This window comes from Salmo salar, chromosome ssa13 (genome assembly GCF_905237065.1).
Source record: "Salmo salar chromosome ssa13, Ssal_v3.1, whole genome shotgun sequence".
Lineage (NCBI taxonomy): Eukaryota > Metazoa > Chordata > Actinopteri > Salmoniformes > Salmonidae > Salmo > Salmo salar.
Window position 1 is genome coordinate 55,233,816 of NC_059454.1, and position 14,887 is coordinate 55,248,702.

The 14,887-nt window shown below is 40.3% G+C and overlaps 2 protein-coding genes across 4 annotated transcripts; one reads left to right on the forward strand and one right to left on the reverse strand.

Annotated features, from left to right (window-relative positions):
• The first annotated feature begins 1,111 nt into the window (after positions 1-1,111).
• Positions 1,112-3,958, forward strand: LOC106567437 (interleukin-12 subunit beta). Of its 2 annotated transcripts, none has more exons than XR_001320071.2 (9): positions 1,112-1,273; positions 1,418-1,508; positions 1,705-1,989; positions 2,077-2,182; positions 2,422-2,588; positions 2,793-2,944; positions 3,287-3,364; positions 3,500-3,530; positions 3,647-3,958. XR_001320071.2 is itself a non-coding variant. In XM_014136682.2 (9 exons), exons 2-8 carry the CDS (start codon positions 1,418-1,420, stop codon positions 3,525-3,527), a joined length of 960 nt encoding a protein of 319 aa, XP_013992157.1. In that variant the 5' UTR covers positions 1,113-1,273; the 3' UTR covers positions 3,528-3,530; positions 3,647-3,958. The 2 variants fall into 2 exon arrangements, 1 of the variants encoding a protein (XP_013992157.1); XM_014136682.2 differs by having other exon boundaries at positions 1,113-1,273; positions 3,234-3,364.
• A 153-nt stretch (positions 3,959-4,111) lies between these two features.
• On the reverse strand, positions 4,112-14,061 carry LOC106567438 (ubiquitin-like domain-containing CTD phosphatase 1). Of its 2 annotated transcripts, none has more exons than XM_014136686.2 (11): positions 13,840-14,061; positions 13,128-13,303; positions 12,776-12,867; positions 12,570-12,655; positions 12,287-12,402; positions 11,985-12,083; positions 11,860-11,897; positions 11,268-11,366; positions 11,042-11,158; positions 8,243-8,370; positions 4,112-8,093 (listed from the first exon to the last, which is right to left on the reverse strand). In XM_014136686.2, the coding sequence occupies exons 2-11, from the start codon at positions 13,279-13,281 to the stop codon at positions 8,066-8,068; spliced, it is 957 nt and encodes a 318-aa protein (XP_013992161.1). In that variant the 5' UTR covers positions 13,282-13,303; positions 13,840-14,061; the 3' UTR covers positions 4,112-8,065. The 2 variants fall into 2 exon arrangements, with proteins under 2 accessions (XP_013992161.1, XP_013992160.1); XM_014136685.2 differs by having other exon boundaries at positions 11,042-11,182.
• Positions 14,062-14,887: the final 826 nt, after the last annotated feature.

Sequence of the window (14,887 nt, forward strand, 5' to 3'; positions counted from 1 at the left end):
TTTACATCACAATGAACCTGAGGCGCTATGCTTGAACCTCAGACACAGTTCCCTGTTCCAGTTCCTTGATGACACGTCTCGAGCATGGTTAGACACTCGGTAGGCAGTGTTACGTGATTCTCACCTCAACCCAACTATTTCCAGTTCCCCTTCATCTCTGTGTCATCTTTAGTCTCAGTCTCCTACTGCATGTCTAGGATTCCTGTCCTCACGTCACTTCACACAAATGTCGTCTAAAGTCTGGGTGCAAACCTGACTTGTCATATGATAGCACATCCAGGATGTAGCCCCTGCAAAAAGAGAAACCAGTATGGGATCTTGGGATGCCTGGTCATTCGCTCTCATGGCAGATGAATGGATTGCATCACTACTACGTCCCTCTCAGGTAGTGACATCAGTCACCATACCACAGAAATGGCAAAAATAGAGCCCCATCCATTCTGTAGTCTAGTTCTTAATTAAAGTGCAGTCCAAAATATGATTTTACTGTGTTTTATATATATTTCCACAATACGAGTTTGTGAAATGTGAAAATTCGAGTAGCTAGCTTGTCTAACTATCTTAGCTGGCATGCCTGCTGGCAAGATTGGTGGACTTTAGAAAAGCAAGAGATTACTAAATAAGACGCAGAGAAGCATATTTAGTTTCATTAAAAAATAACCACCAGTCAGGAGGATAGACAACTCAAGAGGTATGCTTAGATATGCAGAAAAATAAACATGTTTTTTTTTTACATAGAATTAAGCATAATGATTATGGCTCTGGATTGCAGGAAAAAGTTGTTTCAGGTGTTTGAGAAATGCAAAATTCTCCAACTTCCGGACGGAGGGGCCTAACCCCTACGGACCACCCTCCAGCCATCCTCATGCATTTTGTGCCCCCTCAGATTTTACAGGTGCATGACGCCCCTGCTCCCAGACAGTCCTTTCAAAATTCTTGCTTGAGAAAAAGCTCTTTGCTGGGAAGCTGTTTTTGTTTCTTTTTGACCATTTTAATTGAAAACAATCATAGTAAGGTACTTAATTATTACCCAGAAATGATTTGATATAGAGATACAAACGGCTCCATTGGACCTTTCAATTGACCACACATTCTCAAATCCTATTTAAATAAATACCAATAGGTCAGTTCCTCTAACCTGGCAGGCTGGACTTTTTATTTTCAGAGTGCCTGTCTTTACTCCTGTTCCACTGATATATAAATACTGTCTGGGTCCACATGACAGCACTACACTCCAGCCAGGCTCACACTCTGCTTATATCTCATTATCAAGGTAAGATATGCACATACTATAGTATAGCTTATTGATTGGACTATATTTGACTTTGTCTGGTTCAGGAGAACGTCCTTAAAATTTAGATCCAATAGATATCAACAGACGTGAACTTGAAAGTACTCTGGATTTTCTTTCTGCCAGATGAACATGTTACTACTCAACGTCTTGTATCTCATCCTACATATGGCATCGAGCAGTCAACACGAGACCATTGTGCCTCTCATGCCAAATGGTGACTGTATCTATTTATCTCTCATCTCTACCTATGTCTACTTCTCTTTACAGATACACTATCTACTTCTGATTATATAACTTCTGCTGTCATAATATTCATATTTCAGAGACACCAAAGAAATGCAAACATTTGTATAAAAGGTATTTTAACATGGAGGCTATACTAAAACAGTGGTGGGTCATGTGGTTCCCAGTACTTGTCGTTAAGGTGGATCGAAAGGTCTTCACTGAGACGCAGGTCCCTCTGCGATGTGGGGACTACCAGGACACAGAGGTGATCTGGTGGAATGGCGAGGAGCGTCTAGAAAACAAAGGGAACCAGATAAATGTGACAGTGGTGGAGATGATGGGAGGGAACTACAGCTGCCACAACCCTGCTGGAGACTACCTCAACCACACTCTGGTGCTGGTGCAGGACATACCGTCACCCAACAGAACGAGACGCGTCCTGGAGAAGTCACATGACACAGATAAAGATGGTGAGTGTGTGTGTGTGTGAGGGAGGGAGGAGGGAGGGAATCAGATAATCATTTTTTTTTTTTCATTGGGTTTATCTTTTTACCCAGAGTACATCAGATGTTTGGCGAAAAATTACAGTGGAATATTTCATTGCTCTTGGAAGAAGACCGAATATCGGATGTCAGCAGCTGCTGTTTTTGTCCAAGTAGGACGGTAAGTCTTCAAACACACACAGTGGACAGTAAATAGAAACAATAGTCTGCTTTCGTGTACTTGTGTTTACATCATTTGATCTTGTCACATGAATGACGTGCGTCGAATTTGAAACACAGCACAGATGCCCTCTTCATTGACTCCCTATGAAGAGCTTATGATTTGTTATGTTTGGACCTGAGGCTTCTTTCAGATAGAGGGCTCCAAGGCTAACCAGGATATTTGTGTTCCTCATCCAGCACCATCTCCTGCTCCGTAGACAGTGATGGCGAAGGCCTGACCTGCCAGGACCGGGAGAGCTGCCCCTTCGCTGAGGAGTTGTCCCGCATCCATCTCACTGTATACTTCAGGACTAACTACCTCCTAGAGGACTACACCATCACACCCTTCTACATCCAAGAAATAGGTACAGTAAGGCCAGGATTCACATGCTCCACACTCATTCACTGGAAATAGCAACATCACATTATACAGGTTATAAGTTAATATACAGCCCGTCTCATTTCATCCTTGCTGTATGTTGCTCAGTACATCATAGGATTCATATGGCCCCCACTTCATCCAATTTAACCCTTCAGAAATATTGGTTCTGTCTGGTCTCCCTCCTCAGTGAAGCCAGACAAGATCGACATCACCAAGGTGGAGGGGAACACATTTCAGTGGGGGTACCCAGCGACATGGAGCCGCCCATGCTCTTACTTCCCCCTCACATTCCGAGTCAAAGTGGTCCAACATGAGGCAAGCTGTGACTCTAAGGAAAAGGTATAAGCACTTTTTTCTGTACAATGATTTTATCCTTGGAATCCTCAATATGTCTTGATTTACACTCTCCTCTGTGATACATGGCCGGTCTGTCTAAGGTAGGGCGGCAGGTAGCCTAGCAGTGAAGAGCATTGAGCCAGTAACTGAAAGGTCGCTGACTAGGTGAAATGTGTGATGTTCCCTTGAGCAAGGCACTTAACTTTAATTGCCCCTCTAAGTCGCTCTGGATAAGAGCATCTGCTAAATGATGTAAATATAAGGTGATGGTACCATCTCTCCTCTTTGATAGGTGTTTATAAGTGAAACCAACATAAATGCAACAGAATTCACTGTTCGTTCCAGCTACAAAAAATATTGTTTCTGCCTCGGGGCAAAGGATGACCTGGTTGACTCCCAATGGAGCCAGTGGACACGTCATGAGTGAGTCGAGACTTTTTCACTGTGTCCTGCCCTCTAATACACAACTTCATTAGTAGTTAAGAGTGTTAAAAAATTCAACAGCACTAAACTGTGCAAAGATGAAAGATTTGTGACTGGCGGGTCTTTGTACAACAGGGTGAAGAATAAACCTAAGAAACATTGACAGGTTTGATGGCTCCTTATCACCCATAAATCAAAACTTTTCAATACTTACATATTTTTTTTAATTCAATTGTCATTTGTAGAAAAATGTCTAATTTCTGTCTCTTTATTGTAAAAAAGGCAAGAAAACCCAGATGACGACCGACAACATACCATCACTCAGCTTCAACCAATACATCCAAATATGGAATAGGCTGGTCACTGTACAGAAACAAATATTTGACATTATACTGAAGACAAGTTATGAAATGTAGCTAGTATACCATGTTTGTTGGGATTTTAATTTATTTGTAAAAATTCTGAAATGTAAATACACCATTATTTATGTTATTCAGCTCTTATCCAAGACGGTTTTCATTGCTGTGGCATGAAGATCTTTGCTTAAATGATTGAATAGACGCAAAATAAAAATAAAAATGTACTGCAGTCCGATTCATGCTCATTTTAATTTGTTTGCGTCGGAATCAACAAAGCAAATCATATTTAGATTACTTTTCAAGGAACTTGGAACAGGTGAGTATTTACAATGGTTACACTAATTAAAAACTGACGAGACGCCTGTGTGTAAAAATCTGACTACAAAAGTTTATTTTCTAAAAAGTGTAATCTTTTATTTACAGTCGGGATATGGTCACAACAGGAATCCGGTGTCCACTTGTTAAAAACATGTTCACGTTATCTGACACTCCCCTACGTACTTGGACAGTGAAACTTAACTTTTAATTTGGCACTATACTCAAGCATTTTGAATTTCAGATCAAATGTTTTATATGATGTGACAGTATAGAATGTCACCTTTTATTTGAAGGTGTTTTCTGTTTTACCGTTTAGGAATGAATGCACTTTATGCATCTAGTCCCCCCCATTTGAATGGGGTCATAAGTATTTGGACAAATTCACTTGTATTAAATTGTCAAAAGTTTAGTATTTGGTCTACATTCCTAGCGTGCCATAATTACATCAAGCTTGACTGTACAGACTTTTTGGATGAATTTGATTCATTTCTAATTGTGCACAACATAATCGAAACATAACCAAAACAACCAAAGCATCCAACAAGTTTGATGTAGTCATTGTGTGCTAGGAATATGGGACCAAATACTAAACTTTTTACGACACTAGTGAATTTGTCCTTATTTATGACACCTTCAAAATGGGTGGGTGGGGGGTGGAGGGCTAGATACAAAGTGCTTTCATTTCTAAAAAGAAAAACAGATGTATAAAAATACCATCAAATAAAAAAGGTGACATTATGGACTGTCGCATCATATAAAACATTTGATCTTAAATCCAAAATGCTGGAGTATAGAGCCAAATTAAAAAATTGTAGTTTCACTGTCCAAATGTATACATAGGGGAGTGTACAACAGTCTGCAAATGAAATCTCACAGGACAACAAATGTGATGGTTTCCTCATCTTTTACAAATCATGTGATTGTGAAGCAAACTTAACTGAGGTAACAAATATGACAAGCTGAGAACTAAAACAAATAATAGTTTGAAAAGTGCTGCTTCAGCAACAGACATGATTTACCATACATACTGAATGTCAGTTATCCAAGTGTGTATTCAGTGCCTAAGATGCATGTTGACAGAGTACACACAGCTTGGTAAATGATAGTACCAAAGACAGTACAGTATGAAGATAGGCTAAAACAGCTTCTCCAATAGAAATCCCCGATCACACCCGTAGATGTCATGGCAACGTTGGCTAGCTAAGCTCGTTTAGAAACACGTCATCGGGTCTAAAAGGCCATCAAATCAAAGGCACTCCTTCTATATAAAGTTTTGGACGAAAATTAAAATGCCACCTGACATGAAGGTGGCAAAACATATTCTTCACAAGAAAACAAAGAAGTTAGTCTGTAAAATAAATATTTGACCATTCAAAACAGAAAATAACAGAGTTGAAAATATTCTGTAAACCCTGACGTGTTCATATCCTCTGATAGCAGTTGATCTTTAGATTATTGCATAACTTTGCGGGATGACGTGAGAGCATTGATGCTCTAGTGTTAGAGCCAATAAAGCAAAATGTTGGCAAATATTGAATTAACCTAAATACTGTCAAAGACTGTTCAATTGCCTCTTAAAGAGAATACTAGTAACAAGATACAAATATGTATTTGATTCAATGTTCAGAACCATATCCATTCTTCCAACTGAAATCAATACAATTCTATTTCCAAATAAACATCATACAAAATCTGAGAATTTGAGCAGAGTTTAGTGTCTAGTGCTTGTGCTGAGTCTAACACAATGCCTTTCAATTTTCCCACCCACCTTCAAAAACAACATAAGTGCCTTTTTCCAACTTATTTTCAATCATTCTACAACAAGTATAGTTTGGTTCATTAACTTCAGTGGCCTTAACATTTGCCTGAGAATATGACAAAAGTGTCCAGCTCAAATCAAAATTCAGTCAAATGCATAATAAAAGAAATACTGTTTAGCCACACGCAAAGATACAGTGCCTTCAGAAAGTATTCACACCCCTAGACTTCTTCCACATTTTGTTGTTACAAAATGGGATGAAAAATGGATTTAATTGTAATTTATTTTGTCAATGATCTACACAAGATACTCTGTAATGTCAAAGTGGAAGACAAATTGTAACATTTAAAAAAAAATTAATAATAATAATAATAATAAAATATATATATTTTAAACTCTACATCAATAAAATATATATAGTGATTACGTAAGTATTCAACCCGCTGAGTCAATACATCCACACCTGGATTGTTCTTTTTAAAATTCTTCAATCTCTGCCAAGTTGGTTGTTGACAGCCATTTTCAAGTCTTGCCATAGATTTTGAAGCAGATTTAAAGTCAAAACTGTAACTAGGCCACTCAGGAACATTCAATGTCATCTTGGTAAGCAACTCCAGTGTATATTTGGCCTTGTGTTTTAGGTTATTGTCCTAATTTGTCTCCATGTGTCAGTTGAAAAGCAGACAGTCAGGGTTTCCTCTAGGATTTTGCCTTTGTAAAAAAAACTCCATAATCACTGCTGATGACAAGCATACCCATAACATGATGCAGCCACCACCATGCTTGGATTTGCCCCAAACATAACACTTTGTATGCAGGACAGAGTTAATTTCTTTGCCACATTTTGTGCAGTTTTACTTTTGCAATGCCTTATTACAAACAGGATGCATGTTTTTGAATATTTGTATTCTGTACAGGCTTCTTTCTTTTGACTCTGTCATTTAGGTTAGTATTGTAGATAACTACAATGTTGATCCATCCTCAGTTCTATCACAGCCATTAAACTTTAACTGTTTTAAAGTCACCTTTGGCCTCATTGTGAAATCCCTGAGCGGTTTCCTTCCTCTCCGGCAACTAAATTAGAAAAGACGCCTGTATCTTAGTGACTGGGTGTATTGATACACCATCCAAAGTGCAATTAATAACTTCGCCATGCTCAAAGGGAAATTCAATGTCTGCTTTTTTTTTTTTACCCATCTACCAATCTTTGTGAGGCATTGGAAAACCTCCCAGGTCTTTGTGTTTGAAATTCACTGCTCGACTGAGGGACCTTATAGATAATTGTATGTGTGGGCTACAGCGATGAGGTAGTCATTCAAAAATAATGTTAAACACTATTACTGCACACACAGTGAGTCCATGCAACTTATTATGTGACTTGTTAAGCACATTTTTACTCCTGAACTTATTTAGGCTTACCATAAAAGGGGTTGAATACTTATTGATTCAAGACTATACAGCTTTTCATTTTTAATTTGTAAAAAAAATAAAAAAGGATTTCCACTTTGACATTATCGGGTAATGTGTGTAGGCTAGTGACAAAATCTTTATGTAAATCCATTTTAAATCCAGACTGTAACAACAAAATGTGGAGGGTGTGAATACTTTCTGAAGGCACTGTAGATGTTATTTCCAGGCAGGCATAGCTGATGTCAGTACACAATGACATAAACTAAATCGCCTGTTGGACAACATCTTCCATCTCCTTCTGAAATGACCTCTGTGACAAGCAGCAGCATATGGACGTCATCCTAATAGAGGCCTAATCCACCTCACTGGTCAGTTAAGTAACCTGTCTGATCAACTCTACCTCAGTGTCAGGTGCATTCAGTAAAAGTCAGTTCCTGTGCTAGCTTCACCATCTCTACTTGGTATGGTGCCATAAGGGAGAGAGCCGGGGGGAGAGAAAGAGATTATGCAACGGTATAAGTATAGAACATGTTCATATAGCTACAGATGATAGAGTCACTACTCTGAATGAGCGATTGGATGAAACCTAACAAAAACCATTGAACTGTGTACCGGTATGTGTACAGTACTTACCGTGTGTCTCCCGGTTTATGGATGGGTGACAGAACTGTTATACTGAAGGTAACAAAGAATTTCAGAGATGAGGGGGGAAGAACAGAAATCAAAGAACAAGCCATAGAATGGGAAACAGTTCCCAGTCAGAAACGGGCAGTAGTAGTTTGGTGAGAGCTTCAGTGTCCAGCACTGTTCCTGGTTGAGGAATGACCATCCCTTCACATAGCCACAACAATGCTCTCACTGGCTCTGCTTCTTTGACAGATACCTGCAGACATACACCACAATAATGGTCACAAAGCTATCTTCATCTACCAACTACTCACTCAGATAATAACATTTTAAAAAAGGTCAGTATTGCAGCAGCAAAACACAGGAAACTGAATTAGTTGCAGAAAAATATTTCAGTAACCTTACCTCTCCCAATGCTTGTGGTTGAGAAAAGAGAAGTCCTCCAGTTTGGCAATCTCTTTAAGATACTGAGACAGTTTGAAGAGCTCTTTGTCTTTCTCACGGTTTAAGTGCGCTTTCATGAACGGACGAATCTGAAGGGGGAGAAAAAAAACATTGAAAATGGCTTCGATAAAAATGAACACCATAATAACGGTCAACTCAGACTCAAGTAGGCTTTGGTAGGGTAACTTACCGTAAAACTTCCATTGAAACGCAGAGTCTCAAACAAACGCTGCTCTTACAGTGGCCTGTCATCACATTTGAGCAAATAAACGCCAGCCTCTAATAAGCGAAGTGTAATTAAGCTTGCATGGATTTTGTTGGACTGCTCCGGTAGAATTTCAAAGCATCAAATCCAATTTCATTGGTCACATACACGTTTAGCAGATGTTATTTCGGGTGTAGGGAAATGCTTGTATCGCTACCATTCTATAATGGTAGCGATAAACATTCTATGTAGCGATAAACATTCTATAAACATTCTGTTTATGTAAACAGCGAGGAGAACTGATTAGTTCACCCCTTTCGTAACATTTACAATGCGTTCTAAAGCCAAAACAGTGTTATTCAGTTGTGACGTAATATATATTTTTTTTACAAAATCGATAGATAAATATTGGGATATTATTTGACGATATATTTTATCGTTTTGACAATATTGCAAAATTATTTTTGCACTAGTTGACTGTTCCTGCACCAGAAATGTTTGCTAATTTATAAACTGAAATATTACATAAGTATTCAGACCCTTTACTCAGTACTTTGTTGAAGCACCTTTGGCAGCAATTACAGCATCGATTCTAGCACACCTGTATTTGCGGAGTTTCTCCCATTATTCTCTGCAGATCCTCTTAAGCTCTGTCTGGTTGGATGGGGAGCGTTGCTGCACAGCTATTTTCAGGCCTCTCCAGAGATGTCCGTTCGGTTCAAGTCCAGGCTCTGGCTGGGGCACTCAAGAACATTCAGAGACTGCATTGTTTTGGCTGTGTGTTTGGGGTCGTTGTCCTGTTGGAAGGTGAACCTTTGCTCCAGTCTGAGGACCTGGGCGCTCTGGAGAAGGTTTTCATCAAGGATCTCTCTGTACTTTTCTCCATTCAGCTTTGACTAGTCTCCCAGTCCCTGCCGCTAAAAAACATCCCCACAGCATGATGGCACCACCACGTTTCACCGTAGGGATGGTGCCAGGTTTCCTCCAGACTTGACACTTGGCATTCAGTGAGCTCTAGAGCTCTGTCAGAGTGACCATCGGGTTCTTGGTTATGTCCCTGACCAAGGCCCTTCTCCCCAGATTGATCAGTTTGGCAAGGCAGCCAACTTTAGAAGAGTCTTGGTAGTTCCAAACTTTTTCCATTTAAGAATGATGGAGGCCACTGTGTTCTTGGGGACCTTCAAAGCTGCAGACATGTTTTGGTACCCTTCCCCAGATCTGTGCCTCGACACTATGCTGTCTCTGAACTCTATGGACAATTCCGTCGACCTCATGGCTTGGTTTTTGCTCTGACATGCACTGTCAACTTGTGTGACCTTAGACAGGTGTGTGCCTTTCCAAATCCTGTCCAATCAATTGAATTGACCACAGGTGGACTCCAATCAAGTTGTAGAAACATCTCAAGGATGATCAATGGAAACAGGATGCACTCAATTTCCAATCTCATAATAAAGGGTCTGAATACTTCTGTAAATAAGGTATATATTATATTATTATTAATACATTTGCACAAATTTCTAAAAGCCGGTTATTGCTTTCTCATTATGGGGTATTGTGTGTAGATTGTTGAGGATTTTTTAGTTTTATTTAATCCATTTTATAATAAGGCTGTAACATAACAAAATGTGGAAAAAGTCAAGGGGTCTGAATACTTTACAAAGGCACTGTAGAATCCTAAGAATCCCAACACATATTCTATTGGGACCTAAGTATTGTGATAATATTGTATCATGAGGTCCCTGGCAAGTCCCAGCCCTATTATTCAGTATTTCTGGACATTTTTGTAACAGGGGGGTACAGATCCCTCGTCCACCCTCCCGCCTGGGGGATCCGGGGGTAATTTTATTGTAGAACGAAACAGTCAGCTCTGGTGACTTTCAGATCGCATATTAAAACACATAAGCCATGCCAAAATGTTAAATGTTTAGAATAACCATAAGTTTGCTTTAAAACTGCAACGTTTTCTCTCAGCCTTATGGGGGGGGGATAGAATAGCATGAGCTTAACTATAAAACTTCACTCTCTGCCCCATGGCAAAATATGTAGAATTACTAGAAGTTAACATTTTTGTCTGACCTTTGGGAGGGGGGGGGACTTGACTAGTTCAGTACTGAGACTTGACTAGGTGAGGTCTGAGGAGGAATGATGAAGTTCCTAATATGTATTCCGTACCGGTGACTGGCGTAGTCTTGAGGACGGGTGCGTTGTGTTTTGTGCGCAGGCATGTTTGGCTGCCAGTGGCACAGATAGCTAAATAACCTTTAGAACGGTGTTCAAAGTAGTGAGCAATGGTTTTGCCATGGCGCACCGCCACAGCTAAATGAATGCAGCGGATACACTTATTTTAAACTGGCTATAGAACTGATTGATGACAATAGCTGATTCTTAGCAACATGTAGAGCTAGAAAAGCAAATCATAATGCAGTGGGCTGGACTTTCCATACTTCGAATGATAATAAATGCCAGTCTCCAATACGTGCCCGTCTCCAACAACCGCGGTTGAAGCAAATAATCACCCGGTCTATTAAATCAATGGACGTTTCACCATAACTTACCTTCAGTCCGTTCTGTGGGTTCATGAGGAAATTTCTGCCAATGTCGTCGAACATGATGGTGTTCCTCTTGCTGTAGAACTCACTGTACTTGCCCCATATCACCCCGAGAGGCTTCACCTGAAACACACCCAACATGACAGACTAACTGGAGACAGTTACATCAGGAGAATGGGACATGAATCAGTGGGATTTATGAGGTTGCATGCTCCAATGTAGGACGACTCACCTCCACTACACCCCTCTTAGGTGTGTGCACTGTGATCATGGCTGCACTGTCCAGCATGAAGGTGATCTTGTAGTTAGGGTTGTCTGTCACTCCTAGCTCCTGAGAAACCAGAGGGCACGGTGAGACAGTCACATACACAACAACAGGAAGGCAACATCTGATCTGATGCTCTACACTACAGGTCAACACAGGCTATTAAATCACTGATACTCAATTTGTATAGTCTTCTCAATGGAGGTTTACATGCTGTGAAAACTATTTTGGGGAAACATTGCCCTCTTCTGGCCAAGAAGTGTCAACGCGTTAAAGGAAATGTTCAAAAATGTTCTGCTTCATTTTCATCATCTTCAGCACCACAAAAATCAACACGTGAAAATTGCGCGTTTCTATGTTTTGTAGTAAAAAATATGGAAACTTTTATCTTCCTCCTTTTTTTTACTACAAAACATAGAAACGTGTCATTATCACATATGGTGATGTTGGGGTGATGCTGGAGCTGAATATGAAGTTGAACATTTTGGAAAATTCCCTTTCACTGAGAAAGATACAAAAAAAATAAAAATAAATCAACATTTCAGAAGGGAATACATACTTTCATTTTAGCATCAATCCACTTCATACTCGTGGCAGCTAGAACAAGAAAACTAATTAGGGCGAGTTAACTTGAACTTTCCATTTACTTTTTCAAAATCAAAAAACAAGGAGTTTGGTACTTACACCAAATTACAATGTCATAGTCTTCGAACGCAGAGGTCAAGAACTCATGGAGAAAAGGCCTCATGAGCTCTTGACCCGTCTCCGCACATGACTTGTGATCTGGAATGAAACAAATCACAGAGGAAAACACTCAAAAGTTGGAAGAACAGCAGGACAAGGGTTTAACATCTTTCAATAATAATCTAAATTCTTAAACAAAATCAACAACAACAAAAAAATGCACATTTTGAAATTGTGTAATTATGCATTTAACCAGGAAAAACAGCATTTCCCAGGGTAGTTTTCATAGTCTTCCTACACACCAAACAATGTGTAGTCCACATCTAGCACTAGCAGCCTCTTTCCTTCCCTGGGTGGGTTCATCTCCTCCACTTTGTAGTCTTTGACACGGCGGGCTATCTTGGCCAAGTTCTCCTCTCTAAAGCAGCAAAGCGCATGGCATACAGTTAAAATAAGGCATTGGACCGACTATGAGACATCTCAGAAAAACTTACCATAGTGTCAAGCAACGTTCGAGCCAAATCAATTACTTGTATTACTGGAGCTACGGTATAAATGAGTTGTCTCTGCAAAGTCCTACTATACCTGTTCTCTACTTCAATCACCTCTTCTTCAATGTCAAAGTCATTGACAACGTCATCATTCTCTGGGGGAGGCGCTAAAACGTCTTCCTTCGCAAAACAAAAAACACAAAGGGATTGAGTGTTATGAGGTCTAGGTCTTTGACATGCTAAATATAGGACATTGCTTCTGGTAAACGTCTGTCCGGAGTGGATGGAAGAGGAACCCACCAGACTCTCCTCTCTGCTGCCCATCATCATGATCTTGGTATTGGGTTTCAGCTTCAGTGAGCCCAGCTTCACTTCATCCTCTGCTGGTTTACCTGGGATAGAGAGAAATATTAACACAATGACTTAGCTGTCAAGACAACGCAGACAAATGCAGAAGTCCACAATGGTGCCATTTTTTCTCAAATCAAAACGTTCCACTTGCAACTAGCGATGGGAGTTTAGACGACACGGGTGTCTTCCAAGTCGAGAATGAATAAGGCATTGCTGTGCTCACGGCAAAATAAGCAGCCTGTTATCGACGGCTATCACGGCGAATGACGAGAGACGTTTGAGTCCATCAGCTAGGTCTTACCTTTGACTTTTAATCCTAGGAGTTTCTGTCTCTCTGGAAGAACCCCAGTCAGGGACTTGATAGACTGCTTGAGGTCCAGCACAGTGTCCTCTTCAGAGAGTGTACTGATGGAGTACTCCTGCCCACCCCATTTAATGATCACAGACACAGACATGCTGGCGCAAACCTCAAGACACCTGCGCGACAGCAGAATGAAAGCCATCAGCTACCTACATCTAGACACCATGACAGGATAGCAATCTAATGGAAATTGAATGCTTCCTTTACTTTGCAATGAAAATAACTTCTAAATGAAGTTGAATAAAGCTTCCATATGTTAGTTAGCTATATTTGGCCATCCCTAACCTAAATAGCGAACTAGGTTATCTAGCAGAAATGAATCAGTATGAATCACCTTTGTAGTTGCAACATTCAGCCCATTCCATGCAGTAAGTAAGCTAGACGTTAGCTAGGTAGCTTGCAATTATGCGCAACTAATCAATCACTCAAGACAAAAGCAGATGAAATTATGATTGTAAAAACGCACATACTGTCTGGCATGAATAACAAGCTGGCAGTAGTAACAAAACACTGCATTCGTGTCTCTCATTCATCCAGCTCCAGCTAGCCACTCAAGCTAGCTAGCAAGCTAATTCAAGGGCCTGCCATACATGGACTGTTGTTAGCTAGGCTATTTGTAGAATAGCAAAGACAATCAGATGCGTATTCATACCTAAAAATTGCGCTGTGTCACAAAACCCTTCGTTTGTGTTGTGTACAGGAACACGTACTAGCTACGATGGGGAATAAATTAATAAAGTAGGTGATTTCTGAAAACTCATTCAGCGTTGATTAATCAGCAATTCTTCCTTTCTCCCAATGATGCCCGGCCCGGTTTGTGACCAAGCACGCTTGGTTTGCACCTTCCTGTGAGTGTTGTACTACTAAAATACCGACAGATGGAGACAACTAGCAAGGGATCTTCTTCTGCTTCGGTGGGGTTTAACGGCGGTTGGAATCCAATATAATGTTGCATTACCGCCACCAACTGGACTGGAGTATAAATCACTATACTTTGAAATACAAATTAAAGGAAAAAGATCACGCTGCCAACTAACCCTACACTCATTAAAACCCAACACACATTCTACTATTTTAACCCTGTCTGATCCTACATCAGGCCAACGGCCTGGGAGGACAGGACACTACCTTTCAACACCCCTGTAACTCTTTTGCAGTATAATCTCGTAATCCCAAGTACTTGCAGCTCCCACCACGACACCTATTTTCTGTGATTTATGTTCCACTCCTGTAGTACAGTTGATAACCTTACTGAAGCACATTTCATTTGTAGGCCTATCACTCTGTACTGGAAAAAGTCTACTACTCACATAAGCATTTTAGGATCGCTCACCCTTGATCCATCTTCCTCTACTTTCTTCACTGCCTCAGCAAATGACACCTTCTGTACAACTCTGACCCTGTCAACCTCAACCTGCCTCTCTCGCACCGGACACGTCCGATCCCCAGCAATATGGGCACCCCTACAGTTAACACAAATTCCATTTCTTTCACTGATTCTACACATCCCTTTGTCCCACGCCCTCCTACACACTGCTGCATTATGATCATAAGCCTTCCCTGTAGCTCAGTTGGTAGAGCATGGTGTTTGCAACACCAGGGTTGTGGGTTCGATTCCCATGGGGGGCCAGCACAGGAAAAAAAAAAAATAACAAAAAATAAATGTATGAAATTGTATGAAATGTATGCATTCACTACTG

Bases quoted from the DNA above. Each gene is read 5' to 3' on its own strand.
- LOC106567438 (XM_014136685.2), bottom strand. From the start codon at position 13,281: ATGTCTGTGTCTGTGATCATTAAATGGGGTGGGCAGGAGTACTCCATC. The intron at 12,868-13,127 runs GTAAGACCTAGC...TCTCTATCCCAG, and splicing joins CCTAGGATTAAAAGTCAAAG to GTAAACCAGCAGAGGATGAA. The intron at 11,367-11,859 runs GTATGTATTCCC...CTGGTTTCTCAG, and splicing joins GGATTGATGCTAAAATGAAA to GAGCTAGGAGTGACAGACAA.
- LOC106567437 (XM_014136682.2), top strand. From the start codon at position 1,418: ATGAACATGTTACTACTCAACGTCTTGTATCTCATCCTACATATGGCA. The intron at 1,509-1,704 runs GTGACTGTATCT...TGTGGTTCCCAG, and splicing joins TGTGCCTCTCATGCCAAATG to TACTTGTCGTTAAGGTGGAT. The intron at 1,990-2,076 runs GTGAGTGTGTGT...CTTTTTACCCAG, and splicing joins ACATGACACAGATAAAGATG to AGTACATCAGATGTTTGGCG.